General features: G+C 42.4%; 1 protein-coding gene across 2 annotated transcripts in view; it reads right to left on the bottom strand.

Annotated features, from left to right (window-relative positions):
• Alg6 (ALG6 alpha-1,3-glucosyltransferase) overlaps positions 1-14,598 on the bottom strand; it is a 42,966-nt gene extending 28,368 nt beyond the window's left edge. Inside the window, exons 1-2 of one of the 2 annotated variants that reach the window (XM_027400483.2) lie at positions 14,446-14,598; positions 9,642-9,901 (exon numbers count right to left, since the gene is read on the bottom strand). In XM_027400483.2, the coding sequence (XP_027256284.1) occupies positions 9,642-9,723 (82 nt within the window). In that variant the 5' untranslated portion in view covers positions 9,724-9,901; positions 14,446-14,598. Of the gene's footprint in view, positions 1-9,641; positions 9,902-12,027; positions 12,061-14,445 lie in introns of those variants that run through there. The other variant, XM_035439787.1, reaches the window with a different exon arrangement.
• Positions 14,599-22,016: the final 7,418 nt, after the last annotated feature.

Consider the following 22,016-nt stretch of genomic DNA (forward strand, 5'->3'; position numbering starts at 1 on the left):
TTTGGTTTTTTCAATTTTTATTTGCTGGATGCGGTGGTACACACCTTTAATCCCAGCACTGGAGAGGCAGAGGCAGGATGATCTCTATGAATTCAAGGCCAGCATGGTCTACTGAGTGAGTCCCAGGCCAGTCAGGGATACATGGTAAGACTATTTCAAACAAACAAACAAACAAAACCAACATAATTTTTTTTTTTTTTTGTGTGTGTGTGTGTGATGTGTAGAAGTCAGAGGACAACTCTCAAGAGAGGGTCTTTCCTGCCACCTTATGGGATCCAGAGGAGTTGTCTGTCCAGCATGCATGAAAGCACCTCCAGCCATTGATTCATCTTGCCAGCCACCATGTTTACTTTTACTTCATGTCCCCTACAGGCTCATGTTTGAGCACTTGGTCCACAGCTGTGTTGGAAGGCTGTGGAACCTTTCAGAGGTAAAAACAGGACAGGACCTTGAGGCTTGCTAATCAGAGTCCCTCTAGTCCTCTCCTCTTCCCACGTGAGGATTCAGTGTGAGTAGCCTTCTCAAGGTCCTGCTGCAGTGGCATCCCACAGTGACTGGCCAGACCCTCAAACTGGAGGAGGGCAGATAAAACTCCAGCCCAGCAGTGGTGGCACACACCTTTAACCCAAGCACTCAGGGGGCAGAGGCAGGCAGATTACTGTGAGTTCAAGGCCAGCCTGGTCTACAGAGTAAGTTCTAAGACAGCAAGGCTACACAGAGAAACCATGTCTCAAAAAAGCAAAAACAAAAACCTTTTCCCATGTGGTTTCTTCTCAAGCATTTGGTCACAGCAATAAGAAAAGTAACAACACAACACAACTTCATGAAAGTACCATAAATTAACAACAAATACAGATATTTACTTACTAAATATCTTACTAAAAAAAAAAAAATTGAGGTCAAACACAGAATTAAAAACAGGCTATGTACAAAGGGCAGGCATGTCCTCACCTCCCTCTAGAAAGGTCTTCACCATGGCCAGGGCCCCACCTCCCTCTCCAGAGATGAACAATAATTTAACACAGTTGCCTGAAAAATAATTCTTTTTTATAAATCATTATAGTAATAATTACGTACAAAGCCCTCCCCCCCCAAAAAAAAACAGGCTATGTATTGACAAAGGTCAGCCTGTACTATCAAATGATTGGTATAAATACTCAAGGGCTGGTGAGATGTCTCAGCAGCTAAAGGAATTTGCCACCAAACCTGAGGCCAATCCCTAGAACCTGCACGCAACCAGAGTACCCACTACTAAGTTGTCTGCCACATGCCAAGCACTATGGCACATGCAACACACACACAATAAACAATTTTTTAAAGCAGCCTGTAATTTGCTTTTATAAATAAGGGATAATAATCTTTTAATAACTAGCATGTATGTCATAGTGCTAAATACAATAACCTATGAACTACTCGTTATGATTTTTTCTACTCAAAGGCTGGGAAAAGAGGAAATATTCATGAGAGTTGTCAAAAGCAGGGAAGATATAAATAAACCCAGCAGGTTGGCTCTAAAGCCCATTCTTCTTGTTTTGTTTTTAACCCATTTTTTTTAAAGAAGTAATAATTTATTTTAAATGGTTTATTTTTATTTCATGTGCATTGGTGTTTTGCCTACATGCATGTCTGTATGAGAAAGTCTGATCCCTGAAACTGGAGTTACAGACAGTTGTGAGCTGCCATGTGTGTACTGGGAATTGAACCTAGGTCCTCTAGAGGAGCACACACTCCTCTTAACTCTGAGCCCTCTCTCCTCCCCTAAAACCCATTCTTAACTCCTACCCTATTATGCCCATATAGATGACAAATCTCTGCAGCAAATACTAAACACCCAGTTTCCCTAAAGGCAGAGACAGAATCATCCAGAAGCCTGTGGGCCAGCTAGCCTGCAACAGTAAGAGAAACTGTCTCATAAAGCAGCAGGGGAGAACAGACTCCTCAAAGTTGTCCTCACACCTACTCACATTCACACACTCAACACCTCAGGGTTAGGGATGTAGCTTGGTGAGAGTGAGCCTAGCATGTGCAAGGTTCAATCCCTAACACCAAAGAACAAACAAAATGTTGAGTTGGGTGTAGTATAAAAATCACTTCAAAAGCTAGGAATGGGTAGGGCAGAGATGGTAGCATGTGCCTTAATCCCATTGGTAGAAGCAGGCAGATATCTGTGGTTTGAGACTAGCCTGGTCTGCTTGAGGCCAGCCAGGGCTCCATAGGGAGACCCTGACTCAAAAACAAACAAAAAAAAGACCACTCAGTAGAGGCAGGAAAATCAAGAGGTCATGCTTGGCTGTATGGGCTAGGCCAGTTTATACTACACAAGTCTTGTCTCAAAAGAGCAAACAAAATCATTTCAAATCTCAAAGCCCCATGAGTCTCCCCTTACAAATTAAAATATAAATGGTGAATTACTGATTACTTTCCATATCATATTTGTAATATGCCTGTACTACTTTCTGATTGATGATAACCAAGTAGAAATTTTAGTTACTGGAACAGAAAAAAAAAAAATTGTAGACTGATGCTTTGTCCTGCCCCGCCCTGCAATCATTCAGTCCCAAATAAACACACGGAGGCTTATATTAATTATAAACTGTTTGGCCTATTGCTCAGGCTTCTTATTGGCTAGCTCTCTTAATTAATAACCCAGTTCTATTAATCTATGTATCTCTATGTGGTCTTGGCTTACCAGTGATGCCAGAACTTCTTGCTTTCTCAGTAGCTACATGGTATCTTCCTGACTCCACCTACTACCTTTCTCTATCCCTGTTTGGATTTCACACCCGGCTAAATCCTGCCTGTCCACTGGCCGAAACAGCTTTATTCATCAACCAATAAGAGAAACATATATTCACAGCATACAGAAGGACATCCCCCATCAAAAACTGTTTTTCCATAAAGCAAAGCAACATGTTAAGCATATAGTAATTTTAAAATGTACTCAATTAAACTCAATCTGAGAAAAATAATTTCTCCTAATAATTTCTTGAAAAAAATGAATTCCTCTAAAAGTCTTTATATCTCATATGGATATGTGTGTGTGAATCCAGTCCAATGAATACAACACTGAATATTTGGCTTCTTTGGGAAGAGAAATGAGTATTTTTTTTCTTTTTTCAATGCCCTTAAGATAATAAAGTCAGAAAAGACTCCGGGTAATTTCTATACCTAAAAAGTAAATTAAAAAAAAAAATCAAACTATCTAGATTTCCTAAAACTACTCTAGAAATTGTATGGTCAACATGGAAGAATTGATTACACTATCCAGCAAACAGAAGAATGGATAACAACTCTCTTCAGGGTTGGGAAACAGGTTTTTATGCAGAGTCTGACCTACTTCAATAAATTCAGCTGACACTGGCTATGAAATTAGTACTTAAGTTTTTAAAACTGCTAAAGTGCCCTCAAAGCAAGCCAGAAGGACAGCCCAACTGTACCCAGAAGGACAGCCCAACTGTGCCCATGGGAGCTGCACTCAGAAGGGCAAAAGAATTCCTTCCACAGTGAGTAATTCTACACACTTACTCACATGAGATTCAGAACCAGGTAAAGAAAACACACCAACGTGCGTTTACAGAGCCTCAATTTCATCACGCTTCCAGGAAAATGGGATTTTTAGTAGCACTAAAAATGTTCACTTTATTAATTGCTAAATTATTCAAAACTATGTGTAAATATAAAGAACAAGCAGTCTGTGACAATCCAAGATTTACAGTCAAGCTTTAACATTCTATGAGAAGAGTTGACTACATTTTTCATTGGATTTCTTCTCTCATTTCTATTAAGAATGTATAACCTAGCCCGGTGTTGGTGGCGCACGCCTTTAATCCCAGCACTTAGGAGGCAAGGCAGGTGGATCTCTGTGAGTTCAAGGCCAGCCTGTTCTTCAGATCGAGTGCCAGGATAGGCTCCAAAGCTACACAGAGAAACACTGTCTCGGGAAAAAAAAAAAAAGTGTAACCTTTCAAACAGTAATATAAGTCAAACAAAATCAACCAACTAAATCACATGCTGTCATGCTTTTTTAAGGAGTATTTTGCAAAAACTGACTTTTTTTTTAATGCTGTTTTCCTTAGTTACCAATATGACTTGGGGTGGGGGCTAGAGGAAACAAAAAGTACTGTTATAATACTTTGAGTGAAATGTAAGAGGCATTGTAAATGTAAGAAATGACAACCTGGCCAGGCGGTGGTGGTGCACACCTTTAGTCCCAGTAGAGGAAGATGGACCTCAATGTGTTTCAGGCAAGCCTGGTCTACAGAGTGAGTTCCAGGACAGAGCTACACAAAGAAACCCTGTCTCAAAAAAGAACAGAGAAAGAAGGAAAGAAAGGAAGGAAGGAAGGAAGGAAGGAAGGAAGGAAGGAAGGAAGGAAGGAAGGAAGGAGGGAGGGAAGGAAGGAAGGAGAGAGGGAGGGAGGGGGAAGAAAGAAAGAAAGAAAGAAAGGAAGGAAGGAAGGAAGGAAGGAAGGAAGGAAGGAAGGAAGGACAAACTGGTACTAAAATAAGAACGTGTTTATTCCCCATAGGTTATGTATGTAACATACAATATTCAGTATTTTAGTTCCATGAAAAAGCAACACTAAAAATATAAAGGGAATACATTTTAGGAAAAAATTAAATTACAATAATGTTTTAAGTATTTTGCCCAAATGATATACACATTTCAAAGAAAGAATAATCCAGTAAGATGAATGCGCACTAACCTGAACTTCCATACTTGAGTGTGGCAGGGATTTGGACATACTACCCAAAGAGACACAATGCAGAGATTAAGCTGAGGTTATTTGAGAAACAGCAGATGCAGACAGGTCTCTCTGACCTTTCCCAGAAGCAGGTCACAAGACCCCCAAGCAAGAAGTACTGTTATCTCGAAAACTGGAAGACCAGGCCATAAGAACCAAGAAATTATCACCTTATATCCATTCCTTCTGACTTTGTTTCTGTTGCTTGAGACAGCCTCAGGCAGCTCAAACTGATCTTTTAAACTCTGTATAACTAAGAATGACCTTGAACTCCTGATCCTCCTGTTTCCACCTCCCCAGTACTGAGACTATTGGTATGCATCAATACACCTAGTTTATGTGGCAATAGGGACTGAACCTGTTTATTCTTTATCAGACTTAGTGCAAAACACTCAAGTTGAAGTGTTTCTTTGGTTTCTCAATTTCCTCATGAAGGCTCCCATGTCACATAAAGCTTACACTGAACAAATCTGCATGATTATCTGCTAACTTGTCTTTTGTTATACAACTTAGAAGGGTTGAAGGAAAAGATTTTTTTTCCTCTCCAACAAAAGCTTCCTAATTGCACTCTTAAATAAATCAAAAGGAAAATAAAATATATCTATTTTTTAAAAATTAAAACAAAAAATTAACTATTTGTTTATTGTCTGTGTGTGCCTTCAGCATATGCAGGTATGGATGTGCATGTAGGTGCCTTTGGAGGCCAGAAGAGGGCATTTGATCTCCTGAAACGGAGTTACAAGCAGTTGTGAGCTGTACAATATGGGTACTGGAAACTAAACCCAGGTTCTCTCCAAGAGCAACAAGTGCTCTTAACTGCTGAGCCATCTCTCCATCTCCCATGCATTAACTCTCTTAGATTCCCATGTCACAGTTCTTCACATGTGGGGGTGGAGATGGATGGAGATATTGTACATGCGTAGCATGTGAGACCCTGGGTTCCATCCCCAACATTGAAAAAAGTCTTTGGGCTTGAGAGATGGTTTAGTCGGCAAACTGCTTACTGCACAGGCATGGGGACCTGAATTGGGATCCCCAGCACCCACATAAAAAAAGCACAGCATGTTATCATATGCCCTTCTCCTCGCTAAGTTATGGAAGCTGCTGTCCTGCTGAAGCTAGGCAACGGGGAGGCTTACACAGCTCTTCCACATCCACCCTTTGTTCTGTTTGTTTGCCTGGTGGCTGACCTGAACCACACAGCCAACTCCATGAAACAATACTCTAATAAACTTGGTAAGCACTGAGGCCACTGCACATAGATTTCCCCTCCTGACTCTAAGTTCTAGGATGCTTCTAGAACTAGTTCTTAAAAACAAATACCATCTTTGGACTGTCCTGCCCTCCCAACTAGCTTGAGTAATCATCAGCCTGAATCATTTGTACACATGCACGTATACATACATACATACATACATACATACATACATACATACACACACACCTAAGCTTTGTTTCATGTTTTCTTATACCAGAATGGTCTTCTCACCCTTTTCTACCTAGTAAATCTTTTAGGACATACTTAAATGTTACATACTAAGATTTCTTTTCACCTGAAGTAGAAAATATCTAGTGTTCTAAATCAACTCACTTTATACTGCACTAAATTTTAATGTGATATATATTTGCATACCCACTCTGCCCCACCAAACTGTTATTTTCTCTAGGGAAGATATCATTTATCATTTTTTATTATTAAAGCCTTAATAATTACCAAGACCTCTTTTTGTCTAAACAATAATATTTTTGAGGGTTTGTTTGTTTTTCAAGACAAGCTACCATACAAACCAGGTTGACCTTGAACTCACTATATAGCCAAAGCTGGCCCTGAATTCCTGACTCTCCTGCTTCTACCTCCTGAGTGCTGGGATTACAGGTGTGTGACCACACCTGGCCATATTTTGGAGTTAAATAATCTAATGTGATGATCAGTAGAGACGAGGCATGAGCATAAAAGTGCTGATTCTATTCCTACACAAAGAAAGTACAGCTCATACTTACTACTTGAACTAACCCCTCCAGCAATTTGTTGAAATACATATTGACATTCCTACCTTGTATAAAAGCTCAGGGAAATTAAATAACTTCCCCAGGATTAGACAACTAACAGGAAAAATAACTAAGGTAGGAGCCCATGTTTTACTGCACAACAGTCCAAGTGATTTTTAATTTCCTCAGCAGTACAAATTAACCCGAGGAGCAGGGTAGAAGAAAGGTTGCTGGACACAATCAACACAGCACCTGTGCAGGTGTGGAACCATCAAAGTGACTCACTAATCAAATACAAATCCACCTTTTAACTGTCTTCATTAGGTCCTCTTCTTTCTCAGAAGCCTCAGGGCAAAGGCAAAAAAGTGCTGGCTAGAGCAAGCCATCACATAAGAACCCAGTTGTCATTTACCAGCAGTCTCCTTCCTTTTTTCTTTTAATTTCTTTATGCTTTCGGGTGTTTTCCCTGCATGTATCTCTATGTACCACATGTGCATGGTACCCATGGAGGCCAGAAGAAAACACTGGATCCTCTAGAAATGGAGTTACAGCCAGTTACTAGCACCATGTGGGTACCAGGAACCAAACACAGAGACCACTTGAGCCATTTCACCAGCCCATTTTGTTTTTCTTATTCCAAATTTTGTTTAGATTTATTAGTACAGGCAAATGTTCATTGTAGGCTACGAACAAATGGCCCAGTATCATAACCCTTACTCTTCGGGACTGTCCCATTTTGTGTTTGTAAATTTAGATACTACCCCAGCTTCAGTGGTTATGATAAACACTGAAGAAAACAGTGTCAAACATCAGTAAATGCTAAAAATACACTCTCATTGCTATTGGTGCTATTATTGTCTCTTTACCTCTGACCTTTTTCCTACAATCTTTTTCATTACCAGAAAATTTTTCTACAACCAAATTTGCATAGATAAATGTACAGCCAAAACTCCAGTCTTTTCCAAAAAATGGTTATGCTGAGCTACATCTTGGTTCTTTTTTGTCTCTAGGCTACTTCTCCAGACACAATCAGTTTTTCACTGTTTATTTTTCCTCGAATTTTTATCCCTTTTGATGGCATTTTTTATCTCAGTTTTCTTAATGTTTTAGGTCACACTAATACTGCACACTGATAACTACATTCTCTTATGTTTCTGGGCAAGTCCCTATTCTCCAGAACACTGTACCCTCCATTTGTCTAGCAAATTCTGACTAACCCCTCAAACCCTCAAGTCAGACATCTTATCTGAAATCTGAAGATGGAGGTTTCTGTTCTGCCTGGTCCCACAGCTGATTAGCCCCAAATATGTAAACTGTTTGGCCAATGGCTTAGGCTTCGTATTGGCTAGCTCTCTCTTAATTATTAACACATTGCTATTAATCTAGTATTTCCATGTGGTCTTATCTTACCTGAGAAGGGTCCGGACCTGTTACTCCTTCCTCTGCTACATAGTGTCTTTCCCTCGCTGCTCCTCTCCTCAGAATTCTCCACACCTCGTAGCCCCACCTCTATTTCCTGCCTGGCTACTGGTCAATCAGTGTTTTATTTATCAACCAAGAAGAGAAACATACATACATACATACATACATACATACATACATACATACATATATGTATATATATATATATATATATCACACACACACACAGAAGGACATCCCCCATCAGAAACCCGCGCCCATACCCTTTCCTCAGTCACTTCTCTTACCCGTCTACCATCTACCTCAAACATAACCAAATCTTAATTATCAGCCTTACAGTGACTGCTTGCCTATCTGCAACTGTGCTCTAGGACATCAATACTCACTTTCTTTCTTTTTTAACAAATACATTTTTTTTAGATTTATTTATTTATTGTGTATATAATAAATAGTGTTCTATCTGCATGTATGCCTGCTGGCCAGAAGAGGGCACCAGATCTCATTACAGATGGTTGCGAGTCACCATGCAGTTGCTGGGAATTGAACTCGGAAGAGCAATCAGTGCTCTTAACCTCTGAGCCATCTCTCCAGGCCCCAATACTCACTTTCTATTTCTCGAACTTAGCACATGCAATATCTGCAACAAAGCACTACATACCAACCTGCAGAATTAAATCTGATTATCACCCCAGTCTGCAGGGTCATACTAAAGCCATGATTTTAATCTTACTCTTCTCCACTGCTCTTTTCTTTTTCAAGCTAGTAATATGTCTTCTCCACCACAAACATCAACAAAAAGAAAACTTTGGCTCCAAGACCATCTTCAAGGACTAGCTCAAGACAAAAATCACACCTCAAATTGTCATTTTCCAAGCTACAATACATTTTTATTTGCTCACATCACACCATATATTTACCTCTTACACTTTCTCATTATAATTAGATGCATGGATTGTCTTTTTCTTTTTTTGTTTTTGTTTTTTTTTGGTTGCTTTTGGTTTTTTGTTTTTTGTTTGAGACAGAGTTTCTCTGTAAAACCACCCTAGCTGCCATGGAACTCTCTGTAGATCAGGACGGCCTCAAACTCACAGAGATCTGCCTGCCTCTTCCTCTGCCTCTGCCTCCCAAGTGCTGGGAGTGCACCACCACTGACAGATACATGCATTTTCTTAATCATAACAATAAAGCCTCAAGTTCTTCTATTTCAGGCAAAAACTATAACAGTTATCAAAACAAGCAGATGCAGCCCACTCAGGAATATTTATCAATCTTTTTGTTGTTGTTATTGTTGCTTGTTTTTGTTTTTCGAGGCAGGGTTTCTCTGTGGCTTTGGAGCCTAACCTGGAACTAGTTCTTGAAGACCAGGCTGGTCTCAAACTCACAGAGATCCACCTGTCTCTGCCTCCTGAGTGCTGGGATTAAAGGTCTGTGCCACCAACACCCAGCCAAATATTTACCAATCTTTCAAACAGGAAAAATACACTACCTGAGTAAGGATTAAGAGAAACCGTCCACCGCACTGTGAGTCCTATTAAGACCACAAGTGTCATCCAGTACCAGTTTTCCATAGTTCTTCAAATTCAGGGAGGAAGACAAAAGCCAGGGCCACAATACTTCCTGCTAAGTCCGTCACTTGTCTCCTTGTTCAAAGCAATATCACCATCTCTGCAATTAGCAGCTTGAGAGGATAGTAAAGGATGTTCTGCTTCCACACAGTGAAAAATCGAATGTCTGTGGAGAAGTAGCCTAAGGAGAAAACAGAATCAAAATTTAATTCCGAACTGCACCCTAACAATGAACCCATGAAGCCACTCAGAAAGATGGGAGGTTAGAGGGGCAAGAACCTACAGAAGGCTCTTTATCCCTGGGACTGAGAAATATATTGCAAAAGGCAATTTCCTGTAAAAATGTGATACAATCATGTCTAAAGATAAGATAGACAAAGGCTTGTTTTTACAAGTGAGTATTTCTGAAAGGTGTTGATACTGGCACAATCTACAGCATGTCCACCTACAGGCACACACCGGTAATTCAATTCCAGCACTTCAGAGCCTAAGACATGAGTTCAAGACTAGCCTGGACTACATACTGAGACCACAAAGATGGTCTAAGTTATCTTTGGCACAAAGGAGGAATTTTGTCTTTGCATTTAGTTTGGAAAAGCCTTCTACTGATGTAATTTCTATAGTCTTGTTTTTACTTCCTTCTCTCACACCATCTGTGCACTAACCTTACACATCAACTTCCCATGTGAGAGAAATAAACTTTTAAAGACAAATCGGTAAGAATGTCCCAAATCTTAGAAGAAAAACTACAAAAGCAAAAAAATTTAAAACATAATAATTAACCACCAAGAAAATTCTTTTTTGGCCCTTTCTATTTTTTTTTCTTTAGGTTGAATAGTGTATTGTGTTTTACTGTTGCTGTGGTTTTGGGATGGAACTCAGGGTCTCACACACATAGTAAGTACTCACAACACAGAGCCATGTCCCAGACCAGGCTGAGATCCTAAAAGCAAGAAGCAAATGGACACCTTCCTCTTTGAAATTATGGCCCATATTAAACATATTCAGAGAAATACAAATAACAAATCAACTGAGAACTTTCGGAGAAAACGAACAGTCTACCTCGTAAGCTTAAATTATTTTCTTACTTAAACTATCAGGGGGCTAGGGAGATGGCTGATCCGTTAAGTGTGCCAGATGGTCTTGGAGAGGAGCTAAGTTGATTCCCAGCCCACAGCAGGCAGCTCACAGTCACCTTAACTCCAGTTCAGAGGATCTCACTGGCATGCTTGGCACACACTCACACAGCCACAGCCACACACATAAGATGAAAATATTTTTAAAAATACCAAAAAACACTGTACTTAATTTTTTTAAGATCAAAAGCAATACCAGAACTAACGGAGTCTGGGCAGAATGACTCAAAGCACTCAGTGAAGCTACATAACTCCATTCTTATGGCTTGAATGACAGAAACTCCCTTTCTCCCCACTGTGTTGCTCCTCTAGTCCTTTGACTGCTCCTCAAACTGTCATCTCAGAGGCAAGAAAACGTTAAAGTTCAATCACTTTCCAATGCTGACTCTGGACTTGACACAAATTAGAGACCACTGCTATCCACTCAAATGCTTTTGTTAGTCTATCACTAAAGTCTCTTCAATCAACACTCTGTGCTGTAATCAGACTTGCAATGTTATGATGTATTTCTGCTAGAACATTTCAAACTTATAATTAAATGCTAACTCCTGGGTATCTTAAATACATATGTATTTAGCTAAATATATATATGGTTAAAATAATATTCTAAGTAGGAAATTTAAGTCATTGATTGTAGATGGGGTTTTCTGCCCTATTAGCCAGTTCCCAAATAACCACACAGACACAGAGACTTAATATTAATTATAAATGCTCAGTCAATAGCTCAGGCTTGTTAGTAGCTAACTCTTACATTTCAAATTAACCCATATTTCTTATCTACCCTCTGCTACGTGGTAGTACCTTCTTTTAGAACAACGTTCATCCTCCCAGCATCCTCTTTGCCCCAAAAATCCTGCCTACCCATTGGCCAATTAGCTTTTATTAAGCCAATCATCGTGACATATATCCACAAAGTATAAAGGAATATTCCACAACTGATGGCCATAGTTAGCTTCAACTGTCAACCTGATATAAACCTAAAGTTATCCAGGAAGAGGGAACCTCAACTGAAGAACTGATCAGACTGGCCTGTGGCCAAATCAGTGAGACATTTTCTTACTTACTAATTAATATAGAAGGGCTCTCTTAGTTAGGGTTTCTACTGCTGTGAAGAGACACCATGAGCACAGCAACTCTTATAAAGGAAATCATTTAATTGTGGCTGGCTTACAGTTCAGAGGTTTAGTCCATTATCATCCTGGTGGAGTGTGCAGGCAGACATGATGCTGGAGAAGTAGCTGAGAGCCCTACATCTTGCAGGAAACAGGAAGTGCTCTGTGTATTCACACTGAGTGAAGTTTGAAGATATATGAGACCTCAAATCCAGCCTCCACAGTGACACACTTCCTCCAACAAGGGCATACCTACTAAAGCCACACCTCCTAATACTGTCACTCCCTTTGGGGACCAATTTCTTTCAAACCACCACAAGGGCCCAGGCCACAGTGGGATGGGCCATCTCTAGGCAGGTGGGCCTGGACTACATAAGAAAGCTAGTTGAGCAAACCAGGAAGCAGGACAGGAAGCAGCAGAATGGTTTCTAGCCCAAGCTCCTTCCTTGGCTTCCCTTGATGATGGACTAGAACCTCTAAGATGAAATAAATCTTTTTTCCCTAAGGCTGGATACGGGTATGGTGGTTACCACAGCAACACAAAGCAAACAAGGAGACTGATAACAACCAGGTTAAATGAATTATCCTCTGTTGCAGATAACTTTAAGTATTTCCTCAGGAAACTTAAAACAAGCCTTCTGATAATACTGAATCATCGGCATCATGAACTTAAAACAATGAAATGCTTAATAGGTACCCTGCTGACTCAGCTTGCCAAGAGCACAATGGGGAAGACACAGCTAATTAACAGATGAAAATACACAAATCCAAAGTTTTCCCTAGCAACTATGGAGTTCCAACTCTAGAACTAACAAGAATTTAAAAATTCAAGTACATTCAAAGCACTGTACTTAAATGTGGGGGAAAAAAATCAAGTGTGTGCTGACTAACTACAAGGCAACAGATATCTTGTGTGTGCTGACTGACTGGAAGGCAACAGATAACTAGTGTATGCTGACTAGATGACAACAGATGACTAGTGTGTCCTGGCTGACTAGAAAGCAAGATAACTTGAGGAGGAAAAGGCTTATTTCATTTACATTTCCGGGTAACAGTTCACCATGAAGGAGAAACTCAATCAAAGCAGAAACCTGGAGGCAGGAACTTGAGCAGAGGCCATGAAGGAGTGCTGCTTACTGGCTTGCTTCCCATGGTTTGCTCAGCCTGCCTTCTTATACAATCAGGACTACCTGCCGAGGGGTGGCACTGTCCACGGTGCACTAGGCCCTCTTACATCAATCATACATCAAGAAAATGCAGCCAGGCATAGTTACGCATGCCTTTAATCCCAGCACTTTCAAGGTAGAGGCAAGTGAGTTTGAGGCCAGCCTGGTCTACAGAGCAAGTTCCAGTACAGTCAGGGCTACCCAGAGAAGCCCTGTCTCAAAAAAAAAAAAAAAAAAAAAAAAAAAACCATTTTAAAAGGAAAAAAGAAGGAAGGAAGGAAGGAAGGAAGGAAGGAAGGAAGGAAGGAAGGAAGGAAGGAAGGAAGGAAGGAAGGAAGGAAAATGCACCACAGACTTGCCCACAAGCCAATCTGGTGGCAGGCATTTTCTAAATTGAAGTCCCCTCTTCCCAAATGACTCTAGCTTGTGTTGAGTTGATACTAAACTAACTAGCACACCTGTATAGTGTTACAAATTAAGAAAAAAGTTACTTAAGGGGCTGGGGGAAAGGGTCTCTGGGGAGGTCTTCTGGGATGTATGAATATTATTATTTGAACTGAGTAACAGTAAAAAGGTGTGTTCACTAGGTGATAAATCGACGAGCAACAATTTTCCAGTACAGGTATGTACAGTATGGTTCTCTGCAAGCATGCCATTCCAACAAAATAGCTTAGGAGGAAATGGCATTTACTTGTCAATTAGGAACAAAAATGCCACGAGAGCAAAGATCCCCCTTGGTCCTTTCACCCTTAGACCAGGGACAGGAGGGGAGAGAGAGGAAGAACAACTTTTCTGAGTCCTATGTGGCTATTCAGTGAGACACAGGGTCTCACTGTGTTGCTCTGGCTAGCCTAGAACTCGCTTCTGTAGACCAAGCTGGCCTGGGATTCCAAGAGTTCCGCCTGCCTCTGCTTCCAAGTGCCACTACGCCGGGCAATTTCCCCCTTCAACAGTGAGTGCTGCTCCACCTGCAAGCACAGCTCAGGAACTTTCTCAGATATCCACATGCAGGTAGCAGGCGCATCCCGACAGGAGACAGGCCGCCGAGTCCCAGGGTACTCCCTTTCCCTGCCGAGGGACCCGAGGGACTCCCGCCCCCGGGTTCGGCAGAAGCAGACTCAGTAGGCGGCAGGGACAGAATCACCCGGGCCACTCCGGCCAGGCCGCGTCACCACAGCAGGACGGCCTCACGCCGAGGACCCCGGGGCAAGGCGAGGCCGTGTGACAAGCACCTGAGTCGTCAGTTCGCGCCCGCTGCCGGAACCACCCCACGCCTGCCGGTTCTACACCGCTGCAAACCCGGACTCTTACCAGCCACCAGCGTCCGGAATTGGCGCCCCAAAGAACCACCGAAAGCGCCTGCGCACTCGCCGCTCACGGAGCAAGCGCGCCTCCGTCGCCCCTCACGGGAGCGAGCCCGTAAGGCAAGGGGGCGGGGCGCGGTGGGGTCGGGCGGGGCTGGCGCCTTTCGGGAGTCGGTGTCCAAGCCCTGGAACCTGAGAAGTTTGGCGACCGGGGTTAGGTCAGGGGCATGTGGAAAGCCCCTTGCTCCTCTTTCCCGGGATCGCGGCCAAGCCCGAGCGGCTGCTTAGCCCGTGGATTCCTGTGAGGGGCGGCTCCTGCCCGCTTCGCAGTGGCGAGCCCTTGGCCTTCCCTCACTCCAGGCGGCAGGTCTTCCTCCTGGGCCAGTGCCCTCCAGCAGCCACCAAGCCAGCCTACTTTCTTGGAGCTAGTAGGCCCGGAAGTCGCTTCTAGTGAGAAGCCGTTTCTAGAGCCTCTGGGTTGAGCCTGTGTGCAGCACTACCTTGAGATTGTTATACGTGGTGACAGTCTCAGCCATAGAGAGACTAAGGCAAGAGCATCAGGCGTTAGAACTCAACCTGAGCTACTGTCCCAGGCCAATCCAAAAAAAACAAAAAACAAAAAAAACAAAACAAAACCCAGCTCCGTCCCAGAATAGACACTGCATGCCCCATCAGGCAATCTGAATCGCCTGTTACCACATTTGCCAAAAATAATATTCCCCGGCTTCCCTCACACCCTGCTTCTGAATTGTGCCATTCTGTAGATACAGCTCCAATATATGTAAAAACAAATATTTGGCTATTGCTAGCGTTACTTTGTTTGTTTGTTTGGTGTGTGTGTGTGTGTGTGTGTGTGTGTGTGTGTGTGTGTGTGTACGCACGCACGCGCGCCGGTGCAGGTATGTGTATTGAGATTGAGAATTCTAATTGATCTTAAAAACCCAGAGTCAAATATAGCGGTGAAAGCTGAAAGATCAGAGAAACAGAGCAGCCAGCCACTAGAGTTCTTACCTCTCCAAATGCTCAGACTGAATAGGCAAGATCCTGTCTCTATGAACCCTCAGACATAACTCTCTGAACCATATCACTCCTGTCTCCACCTCCCTAGTGCTGGGATTAAAGGCATGTGATCCCAGGTGCTAAAATCAAAGGTGTGAGCTTTGATTCTCTTTTAGACTGGTTCAACCTCATGTAGTCCAGGGTGGCCTTGAACTCATAGAGATCCATCTGCTTCTGTCTCCCAAGTGCTGGGATTATAGGTGTGTGCCACCACTGCCTGACCTATATAGCTAACTAGTGGCTTAGCTTGGCACTCTGATCTTCAGGCAAGCTTTATTTGTTAGATTACAAACTAAATATCACCAGTATGTGTACCTGTGTGTATTTGTGGGGGCCAAATTTGTGGTATCTTTCTCTTTCCATCTCCACATTTTTTGAGACAGCGTCTCTCACTCAATACGAAGCTCACCTGTTTGACTATACTGGCTGGCCAATGAACTCCAGGGATGTCTCTGCCTGTCTTTACAACTGGCTACCCCTGGAATTGAAGACCAGTCTTGGCTACATGAGATCATGTCTCAAAAGAAAAAAAAATTTACTATGGAAATATGACAAGCTATAACCAAATTGGAAAGGATTTCCCATACAAAAAAAAAATAGAAAGCAGTAGAAGGAAATGCATACTGTCATATTAGTGACATACACATTACAGACCACAGGAGTTAAGACAAGACTTGAGCTCCATGTAAACTATCAACTATCAGAAATGTTTCTTCCTTGGTGAGCCACTTTGGCTTTGAAAGAAAAATTGGACACAGGTTGATAAAGCCAAGAGAGTGGATGTCTGAATCTAGACAATGGAAGTGGTTGACACCAAAATCATGGCAACTGAAAAAGTGCAGGACATTTCTCCCCACTTACATGGTGGCTAAGGAAAGAGAAAAGGTGGAGGAACTCTGAGCTGCAGGCTATGGTGTCGGGATCATTCGGTGATCAGTAAGGACCCATTAAGTGACTTTTAGCAGGAAGTCAAGGGTATACAGTGCTAGGCGAGAGGAAACTTAAACTGGTGATAATGGGTTAGATGAGTCAGAGGAAACGGCGGAGGTCTTACAGTAGTTCACAGCTAGACAAGGATGAGAAGTAGAAAGGGGCAATGCAAGAAAGAATGTGTCCGGGTCTTTGTAACACACTAAGCGTGCAGAAGCAAATTGGAAAGGAAGGAAGATTGTGGGATGGTTCCCAAGGTTTTGTGTTGGGAAACTTGGAGTTGCCCTGGAGGAAGATGCTATGCTATAATGAATTTGATGTGACATCAACACAGCAGAATAGTAATACTTGGGTGCCAGTTGTGAATCAGAATCCAGCAAAGAAGCTGGTGCTAAAGATAGATGAAGTGTTTTTATTTGCTGAAGAATGAGGGAGCTGATGGAGGAGGAAAGTAGACAGCTGTACGTAAGTGACCGCATGTGTAACCCTCGAGGGGGAAGCTGGGCTGGGGAAGTAGGTAGCATGCTTACACATGCTGTGCAAAGCCCAGCTTGTCCTCAGCATGTCTGCACATCCCACTCTCCCCTGAACCATACCTGCTTCTTGCAGCCACCATCTCCCCAGGCAGGGATGTGGCAGTTGACTATAGGCTCCCTAACTTGTCTGTTCCTTGTTATCAGGACCTCGGGATAGCTCAGTCTCAATCAATAGGTTCCCTCTCAAATTGGCACCCAGACACAGGCCTCCAAGCAGAAAAGGTGACAAAATAAACATGCTCTCCTCTGCTGACTCATGCCAAAAGCATCACTGTGTCACGAGAACCCCAAAGACATTTGAGGCTTGCAGGGACTATGGACTTGTCCTGTGGAGAGGACTGCCGGACTCTCACCAGGGCCATCTGGTTTACCTTTTGGATGAGATTTCTACTTTCCCTCCCCATGCCAGGAGCTGAATAGCCCATCTCTATGCTGCTTACTGATTATTGTTCAGTTGACTTTTTGATTCCTTTCACTATTCACCTATTTCATCACACACTTTATGGATACGTGTGAATGTGTGTGTATGAGGGGGTGAGTGTGTGTATATATAGGGTGAGTATGTGTATATGAATATGTGATATGTGTTTGTTGTGTGTGCATGTTTGGGGTGTGTGTGTGTGTGTGTGTGTGTGTGTGTGTGTGTGTACGGGGTATGAGGTGTGAGTGTGTGTTTAGTGTGGAGGTAAATGGGGGGTGAGTATGTGTGTATGTGTGGGGTGAGAGAGTGTGTGTGTGTGTGTGTGTGTGTGTGTGTGTGTGTGTGTGTGTGTGCCCTTAAGAGGCCAAAGAGAGAAAGAAATTGCTCTAATACATTATCTAAGTGATTGTTACTGGATTAGTTGGTCAGTTTTCTGGATTTTGTTTGTCTTTTTTGCTCCAGTGTTTGTATGTTTTCCCTTTCATGTATGTTCTTATTATTTTTAAACCATTTTGACATTTAATAATTGAAAACAATAAAAAATCCCTTCAACATGTGCATGAATAAATTTTGCTACACTCAGAATACTATTAGCAAAATAAATCAGTAACACACACAAATTCAGGTTAGGGTCACAATAATTATTTCTGGTGAAAGGGACCACGAAAAAAGAGGTGTTGTAAAAATTCATTTATATTTCTAGAAATGATACCACTTCATGGTGACAAAGATCAGCACTGTCCTGGGCTATGGCGAGACAATGGGAAGGGTGAAGGAGACAATGTCAGTGAGCACAAGGAAACAGTTATGAGTGACCTGTGTGTATGTTTTTTGATAAGATCTTTAGGAATCTGCTTATAGCAATTTTATCAAATTGTGTTTTAAAGTGTCTATGCCAATTATATTTTATAATAGAACCATTAAAAAATTCAGACATAGGAACTGTGATCCAGGAATGAAAAGTCTAGACTAGCGTAGTGTCTCCTAGAAAGTCTCCTATGTCTCTACAAGTCTGGTTCATCAGAGAACTACTAAGATAAGGTTGCTTCTTCCACATTGAGCCAAGGGCATGAAGAGGAAAAACAATCAGTAGCTTATTAAAAATCACCAGGTTATTGTGTACATATCTTTTGGAGAGGGGAGTGTTGAGGCAATAATGAGGGGAGGGAGAGTGTCTGCATAAAGCAGGGGCAGCCTGCCAGGTCCAGTGATGGAGAACACTGACCCAGAGCTAGTCAGCCTGGTGAGCAGCCAATCAAGAGGTGTGTGTGTGGGGGGGGGGGTGCTGTCCGCGCCCCTTGTTCAGAATGCTTGTTGTGTCTAAATAGCAAATTGTAGAGCAATAGGGATAACTGAAGGGGCACTGGCTGTCCCCTTCTGTCCATCTATGAAGTTGCATGCTCTCAACTTGAGGCTTAGAGTGGATATGCCAAGCCCAGTTCCCTCTGTTCGATGGAGCTGCAGATCTCATTAACACCAGTGTGCTGGGAGTACAACACGAAAAATCGATGAGGTGCATTCCCAGAGCCAGACAGTCCAGAAGTGATTTTAAAGTGAGAAGTTGTGGCCATAGCAATGTGCAAAACTCCTGGACTTGTTGTAACAGGTGTGTCAAAGGCAAACTAGGGTGACTTCATGCCTCTAAGTCCTGATTACCTTGTGCTGCCACTAGGAGGCTGGGTTTCGGAAAAAGGTTAGGTGGACAGCTGTTGCTGAAGCTGCTGGGTCCCTCATAAAGAGCTATCATTCAGATGTTTATTAAGGACCCCAGATGAGAACTGGGGGGTGAATTTAGTATGAAAAGTGTGATGGCAACTTTCAATTGGCCCCAAAACTTACTGCACATGATAGAAGCAATATGATCATGGGGTGGTAGGTTTCCCCAAACCAAGAAGTATGATTTATATAAAAAAAAGTTACTGTCATTTGAAACAGAAGGAGAGTAAAAGACAATGGCTGGTCTTCCTATCCTTGAGTTCAGCAATAGGATGGGATGATGAAATGCACAGGTTCTGCCTCCTACCATAGCTGGGAGTACAGAACGCAGTCCAGGAAGGACCCAAGTTGAGGAACACTCAAGGGAGAGGCGCTCTTTTGCTTTCCATCAAAAAACTCCAACTATGGGACAGAGAGATGGTTGAGCATGGAAGGCACTGCCATCAAGCCTGACCACCATTCCCTGGAGCCCACATGGTGGAAGGAAAGACCTGAGTCCTGGAAAGCCATCCTCTGGCCTCTGTGTGGGTGTACACAAACATACACACAATTATTCAATCAATGAAACTTAAAGGAGCCCCAGATGTGGGCCTGGGAGTGGTTGCTAAGCCAAAAGGATAAACTGATTGGAACTGGGATGAGGCAAGAGGCTCCAAATGCAAGTCGGCTGATGAACACTGTTAACTTTTATAGTGTGCCACTGCAGCATGGGGGCATGCGTAGGAGCTCCTGGAAGAGATCAAGAAACAGCATCCTCGGGAGAGGTGTCATATCTGCATACATCAGCACAGATGCTAAAAGTGGCTGCCAGATCAGGCATTCAGATACATGAGCTGCTGTGGTAGAAAACAATGGAAGGGGGAAAGGAAAGAGGATGAGGGAATCTGCACACATTGGTGTTGGGGATTCCCTCCTGCAGGAGGAATAGCAGGTTTGGCCAAATAAGCAGTATCTTCATTCTCATCAGGTGGGACTCCTACATTGGACCTGCCCCTAAAGGAGGGAAGAGGATAAGAAAGGAGGGCCAAAGATGGAGTTAGGGATTGTGGGGCTGTTAGGTGTAATGAAAGGTAGAGGGGCAGACCCACCAACAACTGGTCCAACAAATGTAAGGAGCAGAAAGACAGGAAGTCCACAGTCCCTGCAGCAGGTGAAGAAAGGCTGGGCAGACTGTAAGGCAGTATGGGTTGCCACCACACTCAAGACTTTATCATCCTAGATCTTACTATTAGGACTCTGCATACTGTTCAAGATGACCAAGTCAAAGCAGAGAAGCTTGGCAGTTAGGAACAGCTCACCAAGCCCTCCAGGGGTGGCAAGGCTGGCACTCATCCAGCCTTCACACATGAACAGACATACACACCTGCACACAGATGTGTTCATAGGTGTACATAGGACACAAACACACACATACTTTTGTCTATCTGTATGCTCCCCTTTCAAAACAGGTTTTCAAAGTTCTTATCAAATTTAAACATTAAAAATAAAGTAGTCATTTTAAGAGCACATATTGCTCCCACAGAGGATTCAAGATGGGTTTCCAGCAGTCCCTGACCTCAGCAGACACCTACATTCACATGCATAACACCACACACACACACACACACACACACACACACACACACACACACACACATACACACACACCTGAAACTAAATCTTTTTTAAAATAATTTAAATAAATCGAACCTATTGCTACCGGCTTGGCCAATAACCAGATTAGGCTCTGTGCCTCAGAAAGAGTATAACTTTTATATTAATGCTATGAAATATCATCAGATAGTCTACCTTTAGAACTGAAAAATGATACTAAGTGTTCCCAGATTCTTGATATACTTTTAAGTTCTACTTGTAAGTCTTTTAGCCTTGCCAGGGCTGTTGCACTAATGAACTCATAGCACATATGTTTGCTGGCACAGACCTAAATAAAACCAAGCCAATCAACACTCCAGCATGAACAGAGAAGGGGCTCAGGAGGTCCCTCCCCTAGCTGTTGAGCTATTGGCAGTCGGTGGCTGCTGGGGAAGTGAAAGAGTCCATTTTCTTCAGTGGTGTAGCCCATGGTAATCCACACTCATGAACAAAGGGCAGCTCTAATTGGACTCAGTGGGTTATAGAAGACTGAGGAAGTGGAGGAGGAAAGAAGTTAACAGGGAGATGTTGGGGACTTAAGATAGCAGGGGAAGAGGGATGCATATGATCTAATTTCATTGTATTATTATATAAGATTATCAAAGAATAATTTCTTAAAAATCAGTGTGGAAACAAAAATATATCTTTATATATGACTATATGCATGTATACTATCTACATGTGCTTGAGTTTTTAACAGTGTCTGCTTGGTACCAAACTGGCTGATAAGTGGTCATATAAATTAAAACTGTTAAATTACCCCAAATTCTTTTGTTTGTAGTTTATAAAACTTCAAGAAGTCTGTATAATTAAACAGTCTTGGTCAAGCTGTTATCAGGACTGGAAAGATAGCTCAGCAATTGAGAGCATATACTCTTGCAGAGGACTGACCTTTGGTTCCTAGCCCGGAAATTGAGCAGCTTACAACTTCCTGTGATTCTAGCTCCAGGGGGATCAGATGCCTCTGTCCTCTGAGAGCACCTGTATTCACATGCATATGCCCGAGCAACCATGAACACACACACACACACACACACACACACACACACACACACACACACTCGCACGCACGCACGCACGTCTGCTTGCATGCATGCATGTATGCATGCACATTCATAATTGTAAAAGTAAAATTTTAAAGATGTTATTTGATTATCATTAACTCAGGTCAGATTTTCCTTCCCCAAAATGCATTTGGTCAGTGTTCTGTCACACTAACAGAAAGCAAAATTTATTCATTTTCCCCCTCCTTGTTTTTCATCACCCTAAAATCATAACTTTGCC

This window comes from Cricetulus griseus, chromosome 2 (genome assembly GCF_003668045.3).
Source record: "Cricetulus griseus strain 17A/GY chromosome 2, alternate assembly CriGri-PICRH-1.0, whole genome shotgun sequence".
Taxonomy (NCBI): domain Eukaryota; kingdom Metazoa; phylum Chordata; class Mammalia; order Rodentia; family Cricetidae; genus Cricetulus; species Cricetulus griseus.